Source organism: Dreissena polymorpha, chromosome 9, assembly GCF_020536995.1.
Source record: "Dreissena polymorpha isolate Duluth1 chromosome 9, UMN_Dpol_1.0, whole genome shotgun sequence".
NCBI classification, from domain to species: Eukaryota; Metazoa; Mollusca; class Bivalvia; order Myida; family Dreissenidae; genus Dreissena; species Dreissena polymorpha.
In genome coordinates, this window is record NC_068363.1 from 15,243,807 (window position 1) to 15,269,190 (window position 25,384).

Consider the following 25,384-nt stretch of genomic DNA (forward strand, 5'->3'; position numbering starts at 1 on the left):
TTATCAGCAACTAATGACCGGAATTAATGAAACTTCATGGGAAGCTTCACTACCAAGAGGAGATGTGCATATTATCAGCGGGTTCTGGTCGGATGATTTTTCACCGAGTTATGGCCCTTTGAAATTTTCCATTAACTGTACATATAGTGCAATTCTTGTCCGGGCTATTTCTCACCAACTAATGACCGGAATTCAATGAAACTTTATGGGAAGCTTCACTACCAAGAGGAGATGTGCATATTATCAGCGGGTTCTGGTCGGATGATTTTTCACAGAGTTATGGCCCTTTGAAATTTTCCATGAACTGTACATAAAGCGCAATTCTTGTCCGGGCTATTTCTCAGCAACTAATGACCGGAATTCAATGCAACTTTATGGAAGCTTCACGACCAACAGGAGATGTGCAAATTATCAGCGGGTTTTGGTCGGATGATTTTTCACACAGTTATGGCCCTTTGAAATTTGAAATTTTCTATAGAAAATTATTGTCCCCCCAACTACTGTGCCCTCAAGACGTCTCCTTTTATCTGAATATATAGTGCAATATTGTGACAAAAAAAACCTGTGGGGAGCATCAGCTGTCTCCGACGGTTTCTTGTTATTAATATAAAGGAAAGTATGACATGAAACAAATATGCCGATATCCAAAAGTCCTTAATTATCACAAAATTAAAGATACCTCAAGACACTGAATTAATTGTAATAACTCAAAGTAAATCGACAATTCTAAAACACTTATTTAATGTTTTTTACCACATTTTTGTGTCATTTCAATATGTCTATTCCAAACCAACCAACGAATTTCAAATTTCCAAAACGGAATTTCGGTCAAAAAAATCCCGAAGAACGTTCTTTCAACCCATATGATATCTATTGTTGTGTCTCCTGCTACAAATTACAAACTGCGACATATAGAGATCACTTCTCCATCGTCTGTCTGTCTGTCACAACTTTTGTCATTCAGAATATGCCTGCAATAGACGTGTATAAGGTCAGGTAAAAGGCATTAAAACGCACCCTAATGCGCCATTTGATGCTAAAATTTGAAAAAATCTCCGGACCCCCATCAACATGAGGGGGATACCCTTCCCATACCCACCCCCTCCGCCGCCCCAATGTCAACTTGCTTCCGACGTCCCTGCTCTAAGGTTACTAATGTTACCTACACTTCCCTACAAAGATGGATTTCATCAATGTCAATTTTACGGTGTATACTAAGATTAATTGAGTCGTGTTCTGAGGAAACTGGGCATAATGCAAGTGCGTAGAGTGTCGTCCCAGATTAGCCTGTGCAATCCGCGCAGGCTAATCAGGGACGACACATTCCGCTTTTATGACATTTTTCGTTTAAATAAAGTCTTTACTTAGCAAAAATCCAGTTTCGGGGGAAAGTGTCGTCCCTGATTAGCCTGTGCGGACTGCACAGGCTAATCTAGGACGACACTTAACGCACATGCATTAAGCCCAGTTTTCTCAGAACTCATAATAGCTGTCTAACCTTGTTAGACATGCATATTCACACGTGTATATTAGACACTTTATCACTTGAAATGCATAATGCAACAAAACATGAACATTAAATAATTGCTGTAGTAGTTTCGTCTTTTTTAACCCATGCCTAGCGGAATCTCCCATCATCTAAATTGTATCAATTTATTTCCAAAATAAGGGATGTCTAGTATACTTATTTCTATGTTTAGAATATTTCTTACAGAAATTTCTTTAAGCAAACAGCGCAGATCCTGATGAGACGCCGCATCATGCGGCGTATCATCTGGGTCAACGCTGTTTGCCAAGGCCTTTTTTTCTAGACGCTAGGCATACATGGGTTAATGTCCGTATCTCATGACAGTGATGGTGTCCGCTCTGACTGACAATAGTTTACAAAACGTGTTATGTAGATGTAAGTCTAACATGTATATTTTATTTAATAACTGTTAAAGGTTATTTCGAGCGGTCGGTTACGGATGTCTGACCTACATTTGAGATAATATGATAAAACATCCCTCTATTTTAAACTTATTGTACAGGTAAGTAAGCGTAAAGTGCCCATTTCAAAATGGTACAGTGTCACTCGAGATCGAAACTTGATATATGATAATTTTATTTTGTGTTCTTTTCAGACGTTTTTGCCTTACACAACATCCAACGACTCCGAGATACAATGGCACACTGGGGATACACAGAGACAAATGGTATAATGTAAAAAAAATATTTTCCTTTTCACCCCATGCATGTTATAATATGTACAATAAGAAACAATGAATTTTTCTGAAATTTGTATTTGTCGTGCTAAGATTGTCAATTTGTTTGGTTGTGCACATGATATTCTTTCTAATCAGTGTGATTATTTTCCGCCAATTAACGGGCATGTGTATGATTTAAATTTCATTCAGAGAGATATCGAATATTTCTTAATGCATATGAAATGTAACTCATGTCTGGCATCAAATGAAGACTCTAAGAGGATTCAAACATTTTCAATAATTCACGTGTCTATTAATAACTCACCAGGACCCACCACGTGGAACAAGAATTTTCCGATCGCCGAAGGCAGCCGACAGTCTCCGATCGACATCGTGCCGTCAAAGGCGGTGTTCGACTCTGACCTCACGGCCAGCGACTCCCTTAGGGTCGACTACACACCGGAAGACGAGGCCCATCTGCAGAACAACGGGCACAGCGTCATGTGTCAGATAACCAAGACCGGGTGTAAGCGCGATGCAATTTTATTATGGCGAATGTTAAAGTAAATGGTAGTGGAGTCGTTTCGTAGTTTTATGTAAAAAAGATACCTTGAATATTGATTTTAATGTTTGGTTATTGTTAATATATTTATGTTTAAAAATACATGTAATAATCTCTCTTGACAAGCACGAAATGTTCTATACACAAATACTACGTTATAATCAATATAAGTTTTGATACCTATTATCTTATTGATGTTTCTTCTTGTACTACCTTCTAATCCCAGATTTAACCGGTGGCCCCCTTGGTAGCCAACAGTTCCGGCTGGAGCAGTTCCACCTGCACTGGGGAGCAGACGACAACCGGGGATCGGAGCATACAATTGACGGGAAGATGTTCGCATCCGAGGTTCGTCGGTTAAACCGATTGTCCTTAAGTATGCGAGGGATATATACTGAATTTCATTAATGTATTTAAAACATCAAACATATTTCAAACAAAATACGATTTCTGTTCTGATACATGTAAACTCGAAAACATGACCAAGTTTATAAGCACCAGGGCGAAATAGAAATAAAATGAAATCATCCACTGAATCTCGAATAATACAGTCGCAACGTATCTCAAGAATTGATCTCGTATCCTCACTACTCACGATAAGGCCATAAGCTGAGTTCCCCCAAATACTACAGTTACCATACCAACAATTATTCTGCTTAATTGCCTTGCATGTATTTTTTCGGGGGTTTATAACATTCCACTTCTTTGCCATCCCTCCCCCTTGTGGAATCATGCATATTGCAAGCTGGGTTATATTAATTGATTATTATATTTGATAACATTTAACCAGGTTTTTGTAAGATTTCATACTGTCGTGTTGGTGGGCGGCCGGTCGGTTGGACGACGTCAAACAGTTGGTTTTCGGTCATTAATTTAACTTTTTACGACGAATTTTGATAACATTCGCTTATTAAATGCTTGCATAGCGACCTAGCGTGTAACTGTATTTGTGTCCCGCTTGGTTAAGGTCATAGGTCACTATTACACAAATATAATAACAGCAAACATGGGATTTCCAGTCAAACACTTGCATCGACCATTTTTGATGTAAACCGGCATGGGATCGCATTTACAGTCAGTCGGAAAAAAGTCAAACTCATTATAACGAAAAATAGAACAATTATTTCCACTCAAAAAGTTAGTTTATATGGCGGTATTCCACTGCTGTTTGTCTCCCTGCCTTACATCGCTTACATGCATACCAAGCTAGGGAGTTACTTTAGGGCCAGTAAGGTTTAGGTCAAGGTCACCGTTACTTCATAAGGCAGTTTCTTTTTAAAAGAGATGTACTATTTTGCTGAATGTAAGTTTTTAACATGGATTCCAATGTTGGGATTTAAGTTTGATCAACTGGGTTAAAATGAATGTCACTTATACTAGTTTTCGTGTGGGGGCGGGTTATTTACTTTAAACGCACATTATTGGTAATTTACTAACAGACCTTGCTTATGTATGCAATTAAGGTAAGTTGGACAATGTCAATGTCACTGTAACTTAAATAGAAAAACAACTGCTAAATAACTTGAGTTTGGATATATATTACACGGACATAGCTTTGGCTTGAACAGCTTTTCATGCCCCAAGATCGAATGATCGGGTGCATATTGTTTTCGGCATGTCTGTCTGACATTGTATGTGTGTGTCTGTCTGTTCCAAAACTTTAACCTTGCTCATAAAATGAAAATTCTTGGGTCTATGTTTTTTAAACTTTACATGTGCGTGCATCTCATTGAGATCTACAATCAAACATGGTTTGAGGTCACAAGGTCAAAGGTCAAGGTCACTGTGACCTTTACATTTAAAATATAACCTTGTTTCTATAATAGCTGCCGTGTGGCTTCAAAGCGCAGTAGGGGGCATGGTGTTTCACAAACACAGCTCTTGTTGAACAATAGTATTAACTGAAACGTTGGAAAGTGGTTTCGTGGCTTGACATATTTCTTTCTTAAATATGATAATAGTACGACAAAATGCGTCTGTCAATGCCCCGGTTCTCCATTACAGCTCCACCTGGTCCATTGGAACACGAAGTATGACAGCTTCTCGGATGCCGTAACCAAGAGCGACGGACTCGCCGTCCTCGGGATCATGATCAAGGTAACACGAGGCGCACTATCTGCCGGTGTTATGACGGACAAGTCATGCGTCCTACTGTCTTGTTTCGAGAAAACTCGGCTTAATGCATGTGCGTAAAGTGTCGCCCAAGATTAGCTTGTGCAATCCGCACAGGCTTATCAGGGACGACACTTTCCGCTTTTAAGGTATTTTTAGTTTCAAGGAAGTCCCTCCTCACCGAAAATCAAGTTTAGGTGGAAAGAGTCGTCCCTGATTAGCCTGTGCGGACTGCACAGGCTAATCTGGGACGACACTTGACGCACATGCATTATGCCCAGTTTTCTCAGCACGCGACTCATTTTATAATAATTTAAAACTTACGGATATTTAGAATAGTAAAACTAATATAATAGGCTGGAGCACGCATCAATTAAATATGTTTAATGCTCGTATTTCGTAATTATTATTTTAAGTTATTTAGTTGGAGTAAAAAATATTTGCATTTTACAAGCATGTCGGTGTTCACAGAAGCTTTCTATTCGTAATTTAAGCCCGGCCTCACGCATCTTGGCTTTTCTTCCGTATCGGACAACTTGAGCAAGATGAGCAAACCCGGTAGCAAGGCCACAGTGCCCGTCTCTCTTGACCCAACCAGACTGTTGCCAAGTAAGCCGACAACTCGAGTGCTAGACGTTTTCTCCATGGCATGTTCTGTGTTTCATGTTTCGTTTTCCTTCTTCTCCACATATCCCTTTACTTAAGGCGCCATCGCCTCGTCCGTTGTATAACTATTATCGTTCTTCTTTTTTCCTTTGTGTAAATTGTTTTCCTTGATATGTACTCTCTTTCTCATGATGACATCATATTCTTTGTCAACGATTTATTTCTTTTGTACCTTTATCACCTTCGCCTTCGTCTTATCCGTGTTCCTCTTTAATTATTTTCATGTGTTTTCTTACTTCGATTTTTTAGTAAACAAGTTTAGTTCTTCTTATTATTTACATCGGATTTGTGTTAAACATATATAAGCCCCTATTACTAGCTGTACAAAATGTGTGTTTTATTAATCAAACATAATTTATGTATAATAATCTTTGCGGTTTACGCGAGTTCCTGTAAAACGTCGTTAGTTCTCACTCGTTACGTTACGTCGCCATTGCAGATAACATCAGCGCCTACTGGACGTACGAGGGCTCCCTCACAACCCCGCCCCTTTTGGAAAGTGTACAATGGATTGTCTTCAAAGAACCCGTGGAATTCTCTCACCAACAGGTATGTGTCTATAGCTGTAACGGCAGCAATGATATCAAAGACATTCCCAACTTAAGTGATTCTTATTAGTTAATTACCGGTAGGAGTGCTGGGGCGTTCCGAGTCATCACATATTACCACTCAGACCTGTAAGGACCTCGTAAACTTCAAAGTAAATACACATCAAAAGCTATTAAGGATGCCAAAACAGTCGAATATTCTATTTGATGTTAGTTATTCAAAAAGTAAAAATTTCACTTCAATGTAAGTAAATGAGTAAGAAATATTAGCTTTTACTTTGAAATAAGCTGCATGGACTAAGCATTGTCAACGATTTTCTTGTAGAATTGCATTTGCCTGTGACCCACATCACGTTAAATAATACTTAGTACGTGTACGGTTTGCAATATAATGCGTACACTTAAGTATGACAGTTTTAATCCATGTAAGCCTAGCGTCTAGAAAAAAGGCCTTGGCAAACAGCGTATACCCAGATGAGACGCCGCATGATGCGGCGTCTCATCAGGGTCTTCGCTGTTTGCTTAAAGCAATTTCTGTTAAAAATATTATAAATATAGAAATAATATTCTAGATATCCCTAAGAAATAAATTGATCCAATTTAGAATGATGGGATAGTCCACTAGCCATAAATGGGTTAAGTAACCTGATGGGATAGTCCACTAGCCATAAATGGGTTAAGTAACCTGATGATGGTTAATAGTTAGTGCGATACTTGGTACACACATTATAGTTGTTTAACCCTTTGCACTGTTATCTGTTTGCATGGAGTATGCAAGTATAGCGATTAGTCCACAAAAGTGCGGTCGGATATCGCTGAGTGACACCTTCAAATCTCGTAATCGAAGTAAAATGATATCGGATATCGCTGAGTGACACCTTCAAATCTCGTTATCGAAGTAAAATTATACAAAGGGCGTGAGACCGTGTGTGGGAATAATCCCATATGATATGGAAAGAAGAAATGGCAAAAATCGAACTCGCAGCATTCTAATTAAACCTTTTGTGTTTTTCCGATAAGCGCTGGTTGTAATTACATAGGTACCTTTGAAGCTGTAGCGAAGTTTATTGCAGACCGACAGAAAATTACCATGAAATCCATAAGATGTTATCTCTGTATAAAAGAAATTGTTTTACAATCGATTTCCAATATGGTATCAAGTTCCAAAGCATAGCACTAGGCTGTTTAGTCTGGGTTTTTTTAACCAATTTTTGCCTAGCGTCTAGAAAAAAGGCCTTGGCAAACAGCGTAGACACAGATGAAACGCCGAATGATGCGGCGTCTCATCTGGGTCTGCGCTGTTTGCTTAAAGGAATTTCTGTAATAAATATTCTAAATATAGAAATAAATGTACTAGACATCCCTAATTTTGGAAATAATTTGATCCAATTAGAATGATGGGAGAGTCCACTAGGCATAAATGGGTTAATAAAGTCCTATCTACCGACACAGACAAAGTCCGTTTCTAATAGAACCGGTGAGCTGTAAGGGTAACAGGATCTATAACAGTCCTTATCTTTAACTTATACTGCACATTATTTTGTGAATAACAATGGACACGACAAACATGTAAATGGATTGCTTTTGCACTCAGTTTCACACACACTCAATCGTTTAAATATCATATTAAAGGGAGTTGTTAAATGATCGAGTTTTTCTCCAAGAAATTATACACTGTCATCTTCCTTTCAGCTGACCGCTCTTCGCAGTCTCACTGATTCCGACGGACATCACATGCAGGACAACTACCGACCTCCTGTGCCAACAAAAGGGAGAAAAGTCAGGGCCTCCTTTCAATGAGACACAGTTCTGCATTACTTCCCGTACAGTATTGAACACGTAAACAGTGATAGAACTTCGAAAACGTGTAGTTTTTTTACGCAGATTAGACGCTTGGGTTACACATGATTGTTTTATTCAGTTTTTACCACATTAGGCATATTATGAAACGAAGAGGCAATACGAATAACATGCAACTATTTGTGCAATATTGTATGTACACTACGCAAATCGATCGCCATAGCATATGTTCTGTTACTACTATCACAATTTAATGACAAATCAGTATACCCACTGGTATATTTAAATTTAAAATTTCATTGATGAATGTGTATCTTCCGGTGGTCTAATTATTACACCATACATACATAGATTTTGATGTGGAAATATTTCATACATTCCATTTATTACACATAGCAGGGTGAATTTTGTTTTCCAAATTAGATTATGTGTCAGTAATAGATGGGTTTTTATGTTCAAGTTGAATGGGGGCATCATTGGTTTATCAATTTTCTGTGTTACATTTGTTAGATTCATCGTTTGGAAAAGTATTAACTCCAGCATTATGTAGTTATGAATATTTACATCTTTACATTACATTTACATATTATTATTATTATTATTGCACATGTATATCTGTAAGTTTTCGTGCGTAAGAATGTTCATTTAAACTATATCTCTTAAAACACTGAATGTGGGGACACTGTTAGAAGTTTCAGTTTGACGAAAATTGGTTATCGATTAACGGACGACATCATTAAATAATGATCAATGGTGCATATTGTTGATGCCATATCCTCGTTTTTAGCCAAAGTACGGCTTCAAACGGACTGCATTTAAGAACTAGTTTCCGCCTTTCGGCTTCTGGTATGTGCAACTTATATGTAAGCAGATATATTATACATTAATTCATACTGGCCTGTTTTGTGCTTATATATATATTTGTTACACTTGTCTATGTTTGTTCCAAATGTTTATTTATCATTTAGACTACAATTGTAAAATAAAATAAAATCAATTCAAGTATTTCACTTTCCATTTCTTCCTAAAATAAGTGAAGTTTTTATCTATCAACGTGCATATATAAACACAAGCATTTTCCCGCACATATAGATACTGACAATTGAAAACATAAGTTAAAAGCAATAACCAAATGACCCAATTCGTGCGAAAATGGTTATTATGTTATATTCGGTCAGGGAAGCTCCAGACCCGCATCCGCGAAGTCTGGTCAGGAGTGACCCTGTCCGCCAATTGGACCACGAAACATTGCATGACTTTATAGCGGACAGCGTAGCTCCCGATCATAGTGCGCGTTTGCAAAGGCTTGTCGGGGTTAACGATGGCCGAATATGATATAAGTCTCATTTTCACATGACGCGGCTCATATCGTCTGCAATCACGGAGTTGAACTCACTTGAGGGATATTTCCCCGTTTTTATTGATCATTACCGGAGATATTAAACACTGAAGTACTTTCTGTTCGATGGCCATTGGTGCTTTGTCAGAAGATGTCTCATCCCGCGAATTTACGCCAAATAACGTTCGTCTTTCTGTCTGGTTGTCCGTCCGCTTCAAAGTCTCGCTTGAAAATATAGAGTTATTGATATAAAAACAAAACAGAAACGTTCTTAAATCGATAATTTAAGCTTGTTTCATAATTAGCATTCACATTTTTTTTTCTTAACTTATATTTTTTGCAAGTTTATACTCTCTTCATTTACGCATTACCGGGAAGTTCCCTCCCTGATTCTCCAAGACGTTCATTGTAAGTGCTGGGTCAGTTAATCGTTAGGGAAAGACGGAATGTGCTATGCCATATGTTTATAACACAGTATTGCTTTCAAGATATCTAATAACACATAATTAAGGAAAGGAATGAATGAAAACCTATCGGTATATGCCGGTTGTCTTGTATTGTGCGACAAAACCACCGAAATAGTATTGGTCTATGATAGAAGGGATATCGTTTAATTCACGATCCACACATGTGTGACGTACGCGGTCAGTCTGTCTGAAAATTTTCCCTGCAAGCCAGAAAAGCGGGAAGTATCGTGGTTGATGTTCCATCCAGCCGCAACGAGCTTAAAGACACGCGTCATGCGAAAATGGGTCATATGCAATATTCTGCAAGCGAAGCCCCAGCCCAACCTTCGCATCCGCGTTCTCTTGTCAGGATATGCATTCTGAGGAGGATACTCAAGAGATACCACGACACCGTGCGTACTTTTTATGGAGGAAAGCGCAACCCACGAACAGACTGCACAGGTGCGATGGCTGGGCTTGAACTTAGCTTGCCCAATATGCAATACGACCAATTTTCGCATGGTGCAGGTGTAACAATGTTATTTAAATGTGTGGAAAGCAAACTGCGTCTTTATCCAATATCAACATACCATAAATCATAAAAGTCGTAATGTATGTAATTGTATATTTTAAGCAGAATTCTCTTATAATTCCAATATGGAATGGCAATATACATTTGACATTTTGTAATTATTTGTATTGTTATCACCATGTATGTATATTGATGAGACTTAAATAAAGATATACTACTACTACTACCATATGTTTCGATGACAAAGAAATAGTTTCATCATAAGTCATGTGCGGACACATACCATGTGATCTCAAGTAGTTAAACTTGTGTACGAACATTATTATGCAGCCTAATATACGTGCACTAAATAACAAGCATTTCATGCGGCGGATATGCGACTCTTAAGTGAAAAAAGAAGATAACATTGCTGAAACCGTTGTTTTTAATTTAATAACGCTAAAAACGTGATATCCAGCCTTTATTTCCAAGTCTGGATAAACGCAGAATATCTTCTTTTTTTAAGAATTTGTTTTTTGTAATTATTATTATAATTATTTAAATTGATTTTCAACAGATTTATTACATTCTAAAAAAAATGTTTACTATAAAATTGTAGATCGAACTCGTATTTAATGTGTGTATTCCATTGCTTTAATACGTTATACTTTATTTATCTTAATCTTCTCTATCACGATGATCACGAATGATCATCAAACCGTGAAATCAATGCCCGTTATTTTTTTCGCCAAGATGAGTCGTGACCGGTTAAACTGTTTTGTTTTTATCAGACCGGGCAAGGAAATTATGATTCTATCAGGACACATCAACAACACATTATTCGTAGGACGGCGCATTTGCACATTGTTGTAGTTGCATTATGATATTTATAAATATGTGCACAATTGATGTCAAGTCCACTGCTTTCAAATGAAATTTGATCATTAAACATATGTTTAGAAATGACAAAAGGTGAGTTAAAATCGATAGAAATCTGTAAGACTTGTGCTATGTTGTAAATCGGTCATCCAAGTCCACAGCTTTTCTTGACTATTGCTGTTTTCGAGTTTCGTTAATGACTCACTACTTTGAGAAAAGAAATATCTCATTATGAGCATTGATTTCCAAATCTGTAGCTGACACTCGTTTTATATACTTTGTACAGTTCTATAGAAATGTCAATAAAAATATATTAATTCAAATTATAATTGAGTTTAGTGTTTCCAGCTGATTATCAAATACAATGTATTGTAAAACACGCTAGATGTGTTCATTTGAATACTTAAACCCATGTTTCATGCGATACTTTCAGTTCTGTCTTGAAATAAAAGATAATTTTAAGAATAGAAAAGCAAATACATAAATAATCGTTTGCAGTTAAAAAGCAGCGAGGTCTAGCTGAGACTAGTTTCTGTATTATCTGAAAAAAAAACACCTGAAATCTAAGCTAGCCTTTCCTTACACATGTAAAGTCTAATTATCTCCAGATTTTCTCATATTGACAGCATGCTGTATCTGGATCATGAAACATGACCATAACCGATATGGTAATGTACACATAATTACAATTTCCAGTTTATACGTACTGCTATTAAAACTTGGGACCCTTTGTTTCCAGTAGATCCAGCTAATCTTTTACTCTAATAATATGACGAGTGCACTTTCAGGACATTCACCCCAATCAATTGATCGCGGCGGTATCATTTCGAAAGCGTAGTAGTTGGTTATGAATATGAATGAAGTAGAATTGTTGCTATTCTAAAGGTCTTCTGGACTCCCCGTTTTACAAATTGCGTGGTTCTGGAGCATTGCTTTTGATATTTTTTCCAATCGTCCTTTCTCAAGGAAGTACTGGTGAATGTTCCTCTTTATAATCATTCACACTAACGTTCGAAGGAAGTTACACAAATCATTTTTACAAAAAATTATACGCTCGGCAAAAATTCTACTTCATTCAAGCAGTACTTTCTCTTTCGATTGTTGATTAATCATGAAATGTTGATTTGAAAGACTCGGTTAAGAAAATTGTCTTCACTCATTGTGGATCTTAAATTATATCCCAAATTCAAATTGGATCATGTGAAAATGGCTCTCTTTAAACAGACAACGATTTATTTATTGTATTTAATGGTGGGCATACCAATACGTTAAGCTGTCAACTGTAAATTACTCTCTGAGCGTTTAGATGAAATTATCGATAGAAGTTAAAGGTAATGACGGTGGTAGCAAAGAACTGGATTAACGACTGTGTAACCCTATTTACGAACAGTTTGTATCTATTCAAATACAGTTAATACTTAAGAGGTACACTCTGCCAATACCGGACTCTCTGAATACCGGAACTCTCCCAATTCCGGACGGTCGGGCCAGTCCCGTATTTTCTCCTTCTATTTCTTTGTTAAAAAATGTTGAATAAACCGAACTCTATGAAAACCGGAAACCGGACGGGTATCTCCGTAAATTTGGTCATTTTCAACGTAAAATACATTGAGTATACCGGACGGTCTAAATTCTCAAGATGCCCGAGGCGTGAAAATAACAATACCTAGTCAGCACAACGAGTGCGGTGTCACACATTTTGCTCGCGCAATAATCGATAATCGGATTAAACATACCATAAAGGTGTCAAGTCGTTACCGCGCTATGGGAGTCCGATTAAGTAATGTAAAACAAACTGTGAATGTCTATAATAGACGTGCGGTAACACCAAAAAGTGATTGACTCGATCGTTTTATTAATTATTTATTATCGCCTATGATAAACAATTTAATTGAAAAATTAATGCACGCCGTTGCGACGATCACTTTCTTGTGATCTTCTCGGGTATTTTACGTTAGAGGATAAGATAAAGCTCATCACGGAATCAACTGCTCAATCAAAACCATCTCTGAAGGCACTCGGCGAGCGCTTCAAGATCGGGAAGTCAGCGGTCGGCGACATCTTGAAGAAAAAAAACGTCTACCAGGAGATTTTGAGATTATGAATATCTAAAAAAATAATTATGACGCTGTTTTTGCTTGTGTGTATGTTTTTTGAAATGTGGTACATGTATGCATTGAATAATAAATCGTGTATCTACAACAATCTTATTTGTGTCGTCACTCGCCTATATGACAAATGCCACGTACGTACATGTATAAAGCACCACGCTTACTTTGGGATTAATCAAAACAAGTCGGTATGGATTTTTTTTTGCTTTTAATCGATTTAAAACACATTTTTTTAAGAATGCAATTAACATCATCAGTACCTGCATACAGTTATCACATGGTACATGTAAATGTATATAGTTTGTTTTATTTTAATGTGATTCTGTACACAATGCATACCATGTATATTTCGGCAATATGAAAACTCTTGGTAAACCGGAACTCTCTGAAAACCGGACGATCAGGCCGGTCCCGAGACCGTCCGGTTTACAGAGAGTCTTCTATAGATCTATGACGAATATTCTAGCGTTTAGCTATAATTTTAATACAAATACTTATATGCTAAAAAGTATTGTTATTGGGAAATGTAAATTTTAAATAACGAGACTAAGCACATACATATATGCAGCTTTCAAAATAAACCATAGTGGTAAAAGCGTTCCTTTTTACGATATAAGATAAGCACATTTTTTATAACTTATATACCAGTCCGCTCAGTTCAGATGACCATCGGCCACCAGACGAAGTATCAATAGTTCGTATTATGTCTTCTAGTCATTACATGCTAATGATAATGTATTCGCATTTCACTTTTGAAGTATATACAGTGATTAAATGATGTTTAACGAGACCGAAAATAATATCGCATTACAAATGATTGTCATTTCAACCAATGCAATTGTCCTGACCATTACATGGCTATAAATCTTAAGAAAAATGGCGTTTTATTATAAGTGAACATGACAGAACAATGTCACATTGTCATGATGTGCACACCAATCTGTTGCATTTAAAGGAAATATGATGATTAATCTTGAAACATAATCACCTAGAGCACTGATTTGTCTTTGTCCTTACTTTTATAACTCGTGCAACAGATGTAAACGGCTGGCGATTGATTCAATAGAATATATTGTTCAAGCTAACGCAAACTATATCGGTGGCAAAGTACGTTAGTCCACTAATATTTTCCGTTGTTTTGTATATGAATATTCGACATTGAGTGTTTTTTAAGAGCATAACATATCAGACGTATGTACCATCTTTGATTGATTGATTGACGTGTTGTATGTAATATATCAGCTCCTCCTGGACGATTGGTAATAATGCAATTCTGACACTCTGCACAGACGAAAATATTAACTTTTCGCATAGTTTGTGATTTGTGTACATGTTAAGTGAACAGTTGGTTTTTACTTGCGGAAACAACGAAATCAGTTCTTTAGATTTCACCTAATGTAATATCTTTGAGAGTTTTCGCTTGATCAGCAAATTTCATTCGTTTGATACTACATGGTTATTTCACAGTTTTTGTTCTACATAAGCAATTTATAAAAGCGAATATATATCCATTCATTCATCCACTCATTCATTGCGATATTAATTTGCTAATAAGCAAGAAGTAACGAAACATAAACATGAATAGTTTTCGTCTTATTTCACATATGGTTATACAGAATTTTAATCAATTGACATTTGCAAATGCAATTAATTTGATTGTAATGATATTTAAATCGTTTCTTACATTGACATTACTGAGACAAATAAATGCTCGGTCCTTACAAAAGATTTTATCAGTTTCGATCCTTGCTTCTCCACATGGCTATTTTCGAAAAAAAAAGTCTGTCTGTCTGTCTGTCTGTCTGTCTGTCTGTCTGTCTGTCTGACTGTCTGTCTGTCTGTCTGTCTGTCTGTCTGTCTGTCTGTCTGTCTGTCTGCACTGAAGGCACTGAAGTTGTTCGCTGTTGTCGTCCTTGATTAGCTTGTGCGCATTGCACAGGCTAATCAGTGTGTACAGGTTAATCTTATTTGACATTTATTAAGCCCCGTTTTCCCTGAGAGCAGCCAATATGTACAGATTTCAATGATAAACACTAGACTGGCCAATCTCGTCTTACAAACTGGGAAATACACACACTGCAGTAGAAGAGCAGACGCCCCTAAGCATTCGTCGTCTGCAGTGCAGACAGGCAGCGGTAATCGTTCCTAGCGCAGTGAGTTACCGTCCTAAGCGTAGCTAAGCACATACTGATTTGCAAAGGATGCTCTGTAAATTTAGTCGGCCGCTAACGCGACCAACTAAAAATGAATGTACTCACTTTTTAAGTGCGTTCTTCAGCAACAATGAGGAACTTTCTTGAGGTGCTGACTGTTCTGCTCAACAAAATCGAATGTTTTGACAGTCGGTGCGCGATCAAGCGTGGGGAGTAAACAATTGAGCAGCCAATAAACAACTATGTTAGTTATTTTGAACTCAGTATAATTAATAAATTATAAATAAAAAATCATTTTGATAAAACTACCGTCTTGAAAATAAATCGATTGTACAAACTTAATAATTTCATGCTATCGTTTCGATGAACTATTTTTTTGCCGAGAACATTTTTTGATCACGTGACGAAAAATAGACGCTAAAACACCTGCGAAAAAGTACCACGTGACGAAAAAGGACGCTAAACACAAATACCATGCGACTACGACTTTTATTATGCAAGAAATTACCGTCCGCAAGCCTTTGAAGCCGGCGCCTTATGATTGCAATTACATGAAGAACTGACCTCTAACTGAAGTAAGCAATGGAAACGTAGCACCTAGTTGACCCTTTCCTTCTATGTGCGAACGGAGGTTTAATGTTAAGTGTGCTGTTCAGTATCGTAACTCACTACGTTAGCATACCCGTCGATTGGTTTGAGTCAAACAAAGAATGAACCACAACATAATTATAATATGTATTAGTATTTCATGCGGTAAATATGCGACTAGCAAGTCAAAAAACACAAAAGTTTAACTTTTGTTTTCAAATAAATTATTTAGAAACCAAAATTTCAAACTTTATTTCAAAAATAGCAAGACTTCCTGTTTAAAAGATAATTCTTGTTATATTTAATTGCTTTTATATTCGGTTTTAGCGATTATGAAGCATTTTTTGATGTTGTCTATCGTATACCTGTAGTAATTATTGAACTCATGTTCACCGTTTTATAAATTATAAACAAGCGTAACCTTATACTATTGCGGTATTATCACCCTATGCAATTGGACTCTCCCTTGTTTATCGGTAGCCGTATCTATTGTTAGCATAAGATTATGAATGCGCTGAGCAAAAATACTACTGAGTGGACTATTTTAATCATTCATAAACAATCTCTTCCGCGACTCGTATAATAAAATCAGTGTGGTTTGATTCTTTTTTATATAAGCTCCGTTCGAAACTATTACATTTAACACGATATTCATATAATATTTCCATTTGTGAATGCATAAAGTTGGAGAATTCAAACCTGTTGCATTAATTATACAACTCTTTCTCGCGCGTATACGGCATGTGTGGCAGGTAGAAGGCTTTCCGTAGATAAGCCGAACCGACTTGAAATTTTGAGTAACAACATAAGTGTTCGCTACGCGAACAACTAAAAAAGCAGATATATACGGCCGACAGTGCGTGTATACACAGAGAGGTAATCACGTGAAATTCAAGATGGCGACGTCCATTCCGAGACAGTTATTTTTCGCCGTTTTATACCCTTTATTACTTCTGTTTATTGTTTAAATGACGCTTACTTTCCAGCCATATCAGTAAAAAGGTGATTAGCGTTTATTTCGTATTTAAATTCGCTTTATTTCTCGACTTTATTCCACGCAAATTTTCTTAGCGGAGCCCTAATTAGGTAATCCCGCTAAGAAATTTCGCACCGAGTAAAGTCGAGATGTAGAGCGAATATTACTATGAAATAAAAGCGAGTAACTGTCTTTCTAATATGGCTGGAAAGTGAGCGGAATACAAAATAATACAAGTAATGAAGGGTATTAAACGACGAAAATACCAATCTCCGCGCAGAATTGTCGTTCCTTGCTCTCGCATACACCTCTGCGAAAGGCTCAGCATGCCATATTGCCCAGAAACTGGGCAAAACCGAACAAACGCATTCAAAGTATATTTGATTTGGATTTTTTAGGATCAGAGGCGTAAAATAATGAAATAGTAATTTTAAATTTACGATACATTGTGCAAAAACTTGCGAGTTGTAATGCAACTCTTTGGAACTATTTTATTGCCCATTTACGCAGATGGAATCATTCCACGCACTCCATAAATGTAAACAATTGAACATAATTTTTATTGAGTGACGGTAGGCATTGCTTCGACGTATGTATGTATGTAGGTTTGTTAACATCGAAAAACGAAATAAGACTGATATAAGATATTATGGTACGAGGTGGTTTTCTTTAATGCAGTGAATGTAATGTCGTGCAAGAGATTGTTTAGTATACTGTAACCTCCATGATGACCGCTTGGAATGAACATGACATGAATGAGACGCATTGTCATGGACGTCGCCATCTTGTTTGTCACGTGATTACCCCCTCTGGTATACATGTATAAGGATAAATCAGAGGCGTATTTAGGTGGGGAGCTAGGGGGCTAAAGCCCCCCCCCCCCAGCTGGCTGATAAGATATTATTTTTTTAATGAGCCCCTTATAGTTTCAATCCACTTGTGTATTTCCTGTCATATGCCCCTAATTAAGCCATAAACAGCTGTCGATTTGTGTGATCAGCCCCCAGGCATGTGTACAGTCGATCTAACCTTCGCCAGCTTAACTGCACGCTTCACTGACTGTAAGTGATAAGCTGCGCTATTTGATTGGCTGAAGGAGATACATTCAGCTTATGAAATTCGTTGATACATTTAGCTATAGGTAAATGTTTACAAATGGCTCATTAATTTTTCGGTAAGTTTCTTTGATGAATTGAAAGGGGCCTTTTCACAGATTTTGGCATGTATCGAAGTTTGTCATTAAATGCTTTATATTGATACATGTTAATATTAGGTCTTAAAATCTCCAGTTAAAAAACAAGAATACAATTAAAGACTTTAAAAAAATAAACCTCAATGGGGCTCGAACCACTGACCCCTGGAGCCATGGAGCAAAAGTCTACCGCTCTATCATCATTAGACCATCCACATAGATAGAATTTGAAATAAAGAGTGTTGTTAAAATGTTATTTTTATAATTTGTAAAAAAGGTTTATCAATGTCTTTGCCTTATTTGACAGTTTTTGAACCACAAGACTCAACAAGATATACATAATATGATTACAACCAAGTTTGATAAATATCCACACATCCAAGAGGGTGACTTAGTAGGATATCCAACAAGCTTAAATAGGAGGTCCACCCATCTAACACTGTTAAAAATTTCTGGATAAAGATTATGTCTCCCACCACTTTAGTTGTGTGAGAGACATTTGATTTACCCCTGTGTGTCTGTTTGTCCGTCACACTTGATGTCTGAACTGAAGTTTTACATGCACTTTTATCATGCAAAATGCTGATAAGATAGCAGGAAATTGCGTTATTTCAAGGTGCCTTTTAAAAAAAAATCGTCAACACGAGGGGACACCCCTCCAGCACCCTCCCCAGTTCAGCCCCCCCTCTGAACATTTTCTGGATATGCCTCTGATAAATACAGAGAGAAAAACGGTACCTTTCAAAATACATCATATTGTGGCGCTTCATTCGATAGCAGTAGCGGTAAGTTGTTTAGCGATGTTTCTGTTGCTATAAAACATGTTTTGAAGTCATAAATATTTGGTTTAATTGATGAAGCAGGGACACCAGTGTTGCGAGTGTTCAGTTGCAATTTAAGATGTTTTCGATATTTGAAGTCATTGATATGTTTAGTAGGGATGGCAGTGTTGCGATTTTGTTTTTTGCTAATCGGATATCAAAGCTGTTGTTTTTTCTTTTGTCGTATATGTTTAGCGGCGAAGTACTTTTGTTAAACGGAAACTGTTGCAATCAAACTTTCATATCTAAATTAATAATGTCCTCCAAATTATTTTAACAAAGTTATATTTCGCTGACATACATATTCGACGAATAAAATAGATGTATGTAAATTTATTTACCAACTATTTTTTTAAATACTTTAATAATCTTTAATGGACAAACTAGTGAATGATGGGCTGATTTAATAATTCTATTTGAACATCATTCTAGATGTTGGTATATTAGTCACGAAAATAAATATTTTACAAAAACATTTTCTTAAATCTAACACCTTTTGTGACACATAAGTACATTACAAAGCGTTTTAACATAACAATTTAAGAAAATATGATACGGCTTATAGCAATCGGTAGCAACTATATTCAGAACGGTCTAATTAAAACTAGTTTCTTTCAACAACATCAAATGCTTAATATTTGTTTAAGGATTTGTTGGAGGTCATACATCATCTGCAACTAATGTTAACTAAGCAAATTTCAGCATAGTTTTGGTCAGAATATCACAGGATTATTATTGCAGTCTTTATATACATTATTATAACGATCGCAATGTAGAAAAAGTCTGGACAGTTTATCATTAACAAAACAAACGTATTACAATAATGTCAACATACATATATAAGTGTGTATTGTTGTTTTTTAGAAAATTACATTATGTGCAAAATTTACATATGTAGTTCGTTACTCTGCGACAATACATATAACATTTGTTTTAAATGGAAGCGGAACGCTTAATACTTACAAATCAGTGGGCAAGTGCAATCGTTTGAACGTATTCCGTTTCCAATATTTTACCCCGGCAAGTATTAACCGTTACAACAGTTGCTGCATCAAAGCCTGCACTTTCTTTTTCTTATTTTAAGAAACATCTTCAGTAAAGTTGATCAGTTCTTTCACATGTGGGAAAACGCTTGATATGCAAAAAATATATTTTGATAAACCATCGCTATAAATGATTTTATTGACATTAAAACAAAACAAAAATCAATAATAAAACTAATTACATTACATACTGATAAACAAATAATTTTTTTCTCAAAATATAAAGATAACTTAATAATGCATCTACGTAACGTTTGACATAACTATGACTTAAGATACTAGGAAAACGACTCTTTGTATGCAACACTTCGAGATTGATGCGATTGCAAGGCCTTTTTTCCAGACGCTAGACGTAAATGGGTTAATCACATCAACATTGAACAGTGTAAGTAAAAAACAATAATATTTGCATGCACGCTGTACTGTAAACACTTGTCATGGCCTTAAATTATCTACATCCTGCAGGGTTGTACAACTTGTGTGGCTTTCGAGCATTATTTGCAATCTTCCTGTCCCAAGGTCGAGAAGGGAAATGTGCCCTCATGAATATCGTTCTCACTAGTGTAACAAGTATGTTTAACAGCTCATTATATATGCTTTTTCAATGCGTTAGCCGGTAATGATAAACTTGAACGAATTTCTACTTCTTTCAAATTAGTTTCCAATACTGCATACTATATATATATATATCCTCTCAGATTTGATCATGTGGAAATTTCTCTTTAACTAAGCAACGATTAATTAATTCTAATTTATGGCGCGCATAACGTAATTATAATGTATCACGGGTTTTCGTTTATTACGTTTTAAACAATTCTCTTTAAAGGGGCCTTTTCACAGATTTTGGCATTTTTTAACTTATTCATTAAATGCTTTATATCGATAAATGTAAACATTGGATCGTAAAAGCTCCAGAAAAAAATCAAGAATAAAATTTAAAAAAGGAAAAGAACATTGCCCGGACCAGGTTTCGAACCAGTGACCCCTGGAGTCCTGCAAGAGTCCTGAAGTAAAAACGCTTTAGCCTACTGAGCTATTCCGCCGAATACACATGCTGAACGTATTTTATACCCTATATAAGCAATCTTCGTAGTTTCACAAAATTTAACGACAAAAACAGAACTCTCCAAAATATTCAATCGTTTCGCGTTGCAACGCTTTATAATTTTTAGGTTTTAAAATCGTCAAAAGATGCATATTATGGCTCTATTAGACCATGGTAAATGTTCAGTATTTCTGTTTCCTCACAAATATCATAACTAAAACGAAAATTTGCGAATCTGAAACAACTTTTTTCAATTTTGTCAATTTACCAAAGCGTGAAAAGATCCCTTTAACATTCAGATGGGATTGTTTAAAGTTTAATGTTATGGCGGCGAAATCTATCAAACTGGATACTGTTAAAGCCTATTTACCAACAGCTTTTATTTATTCAAAAACAGTTTTGGCGCATCTATGTCAAACAGTATCGCTTTCAGTTACATTTTCTATACCAATACACGTATGCTTAAAATCGTGTTGTTATTGGGGGATATAATTTGTAAATATAGAAAATCACCACAAATACACAAAGATGAATAATAAACAGTGTTAAAAGCGTTGCGTTTTACGAGTTAAAAAAACACACTGTTTGTAACCATGCTAGAAAAAAAACGACAGATTATGAAGATTTACGAAATTCCATTTTAATTGATGACGGCATTAACACTGCCAAGTATACAGCTGATATGTCAGTCGGACCTGATCATGTCAAGGACCGACAATATAAACCTTTCGGGGGAAACACTTCAATTAACACGTCACGATTCAACTTTTATTTCATATGCATACACAATCCAGCTTTTGACGCGATATAAATATAATATGTAGGTCAGACGTGGAATATATTGTAATTTTTTATTCGTGCTAATTATTTTGAATGCGATTTTTCGTATATAATTTATTGTTCCAGTTTAAACAAAATATATTGGTGACAACATAAACCAGTTTACTTTGATTTCCTATTGTCTTTATATTACATTTATATTCGATAATTAGGTTTGTTTAAAAAGCGTTTTATATCAGTCTTATGAACCATCTCTGATTGGCTGATAAGCGGACACGTGTTGTATGTTGAGTACAAACTCATGTATCATGGATAATAATGCCAACATCTTGCATTGATGAAAATAGCAACTTTTGCAAAGTTTGTTTGTATGTATATGTTCAGCGCCAATGCGGTTTTAAATTGCGGGCACAAAGAAATTCGTGTTTGAGAGTTCACCTATTGTAAACTATGTGGGATAGTTCGCTTGCTTAGTATTTATCATTCCTTGATACTGCATGGAAAGTTTTTGGTCTCCTCGATACTGCATGGAAAGTTGTTGGTCTCAATCAACACGATATAACAACAACTTCATATTCATTTATCCACCCATTCATTAATTCATTGCGATGTTAATTTTTTAATGAGGAAAAGGAAATGAGACTTAAACGTGCTGTGAATAATTTTCGGATTGACACATGAAAATACGAAATTATAATCAAATCACATTTGCAAACTCAATTTATTTTACATTAATTTATTTTACATCAGCGATTTTTAAATCGTTCGTTGCTATAAAATTGCTGAGATGAAAACATGCACGGTCCTGACCGGTGAGTTTATCAATATCCGGATTTTTCCAAATGTACAGGAAACTTTATCTTCATCATGAAACAGGATCATTTTCGCTATGGTAATATACACGTTTTAATTTTCGGTTTACGCGGTTTTGTTCTGAAGAGTTTGTCATCATAAAAACCATATACAACATCCCTGTTACATTAAATGTTTACATTTTAGGATATTTTAGCTATGAATTTCTTTAACAGTAAAGATTGCATGTGCAACATGTAAAATTAGCGTGTCATTTTTGCGAAAAGAGGATTTGCGTTATTTTTAATCGAAGGGAAATTCACATTCATTTTTCACCGAGTGCAATCTCTCAAGTATACGTCCTTTTTTTAAAGATTAAGCAAACACACGTTGACATTTGTTTTAAATAAAAGTGGATTTCACATTCATGTTTCACCAAGTGCAATCGTTAAACTGTACATCGTTTCTAATGTTTTATCATACAAGAATTGACATGTTAATATTGATGACTTAAACATAACATGTTTTAATAAAAACAAATAGTTCATTATTTCTTTCAGTTAAGTGAAATACCCTCACAGTTATCATGTATTATAATTTCTAATGCATGATTAATTTGAGCAAGTTGAAAACAAAGAAAATTGGAATTTAATAAACAGTTAAAATGATCAATAATAGTAAGCGAACTTATCTTTTGTACACGTAAGCGAAACGTACATTCTAGATAAACATTACCCCAGATGGACCATACTGTGATATCCATACGATTTTTTCTACCTATTGATCGTTAACTTGATGTTCACAAGCTGTGAAAATTATTAAAATGGCGTCCACATCAGCCATAATTGCGGCAGATATTTATTTGAACAAAGAATATGATTCTTTTTTACAGATATCAACATAGTATCACAATAAAGTAATGAGGCGTTATGTGTTGCTACGTAATGGAAGTAATGAGGCGGTATTTGATGCTACTTAATGGAAGTAATGAGGCGTTATTTGTTGCTACTTAATGGTAAAACAGGTTGAGGTAAAATTAAGTTCCGAAACAAAATTTCATTTGTTTAACAATAAAGATTACACCGTTGCCGCAAAAACTTTAGAGATGAAATGAGTACATATCGACGTAGTATCAATATCATGAAAGGAAGCAATTCTAAATTGATTGTTATCTTAACCCATTTATGCCTGGTGGACTCTCCCATCCTTCTAAATTGGATCCATTTATTTCCAAAATTAGGGATGTCTAGTATATTTATTTCTATGTTAAGAATATTTCTTACAGAAATTCCTTTAAGCAAACAGCGCAGACCCTGATGAGACGCCGCATCATGCGTCATCTCATCTGGGTCTGCGCTGTTTGCCAAGGCCTTTTTTTAGACGCTAGGCATAAATGGATTAATAACAAGTGCTGTTATAGGGAATTAAAATTTAAAAATTTAAAGAAAAATATCCACTAAATATGGTTATAACTGATTCATTTTTTTTTTAATATTATCATACGCTGATTATGTCAGGCAAGTTATATTGACCATAATAGGCTTTACAATATGGTATTTTCAAGTTCGAGTGATTACAAACAGTCGTTAACTTTCACAAATGTAGTCAAATGTGAATAAATTAACACGTTCTCTAATATGTCGTAAACAATTTTTTCTTGTGTTGTTGTTGTTTTTTTCGTTGGATGGAATGTTTTGTTGCAGGCATGAAATTTAATGTCACATTATTCAATATGTTGTCCTTCCGGATGTAAAATAGCTCTATCAAGAAAGTAGAATATTGTATATAACAATGAACGACAGCGATTCATTGAAGATATACAAATGATTCCCCACCGAGGTAACGAAGCTATTATTCAAATCATGAAAATGGGTTTCGGTATACGGCCGACAGCGCGTTACTATAGGTTTAAATACAGCGCGACAACCGCTATCATTTAAAACGCATTGCAGTGACAGTGTCGTTCTCCGGTGGTAAGCAGAAGCGGTAAGTTGTTTAGTGATATTTAAGTTGATATAACACTCGTTTTAAAACATTCAGTATGTGTTTACAATGTTCATGCGGCGGTTTTGCAAGTTTTTTTTCTTTTCGAGTATCATTGCTTTTACATTTGTTTATACTCTTTAAACGGATTTTTTAAATGCATTCTTGGTCGCATGTTTGAATGTATATAATGTTCTTCATTTAATTAAAAAACATTATCATTCGCTGGCTGGAATACTCGATTAATATGATAGTACAATAATTCACCAACAATTTTTGTAACACATGATATTCTTATTTGTAATGGACACACTTTTTTAATTTTAGATTATTATTGTAACATGATAATGTTGAAATAAAAGTTACCAGAATAACTATTCTAAACCCTAAAATGTATGGTTTAAATATTTAGTTTTAACAAAACCATTGAACATAACTATGATACTTCTTAAGCAGAGACATCGGTGTCGAATAATGAAATATGTTCAAGATGTTCTAGTTGAAACTAGTTTCATTTTCAACAACATAAGTACTTAACAAAGGCATACGGATTTGTTAGAGGTCATACAGCATCTGAAGCAAATCTTAAGCCAGTCAATTTTAGCACATTTTAGGTCCGAATGTTTCAGGATTTTCTTTTTGAATCTTTTAAAATTTATAATTATTATGGTAATGTATAAATGAATAAACAGTATATAATCAACAAAAAATACGAATTACATTAATTTCAATAAACATATTTAAGTGACCTACATTTTTTTCAAAGAAAATTTCAGTCTGTGCAAAATTTACATGTGAATTTCGTTTCTTTGCGACAATACAAATGCCATTTGTTTTAAATCGCAACGGAA

General features: G+C 35.6%; 1 protein-coding gene across 14 annotated transcripts in view; it reads left to right on the forward strand.

Moving 5' to 3' along the window:
* The window catches only part of LOC127843579 (carbonic anhydrase-like), a 207,181-nt gene that overhangs the window by 166,411 nt on the left and 15,386 nt on the right, over window positions 1-25,384 (forward strand). For 2 of the 14 annotated variants that reach the window (XM_052373248.1, XM_052373249.1), the window contains exons 5-8: window positions 4,753-4,845; window positions 5,355-5,469; window positions 5,966-6,075; window positions 7,767-8,879. The exons of 5 other annotated variants lie outside the window; for them this stretch is intronic. In XM_052373248.1, coding sequence (XP_052229208.1) covers window positions 4,753-4,845; window positions 5,355-5,469; window positions 5,966-6,075; window positions 7,767-7,874 — 426 coding nt within the window. In that variant the 3' untranslated portion in view covers window positions 7,875-8,879. Of the gene's footprint in view, window positions 1-2,123; window positions 2,196-2,514; window positions 2,713-2,974; window positions 3,097-4,752; window positions 4,846-5,354; window positions 5,470-5,965; window positions 6,076-7,766; window positions 8,880-18,833; window positions 18,855-20,276; window positions 20,319-24,459; window positions 24,537-25,384 lie in introns of those variants that run through there. 7 more of the 14 variants (XM_052373247.1, XM_052373254.1, XM_052373255.1 and 4 more) reach the window with 7 other exon arrangements.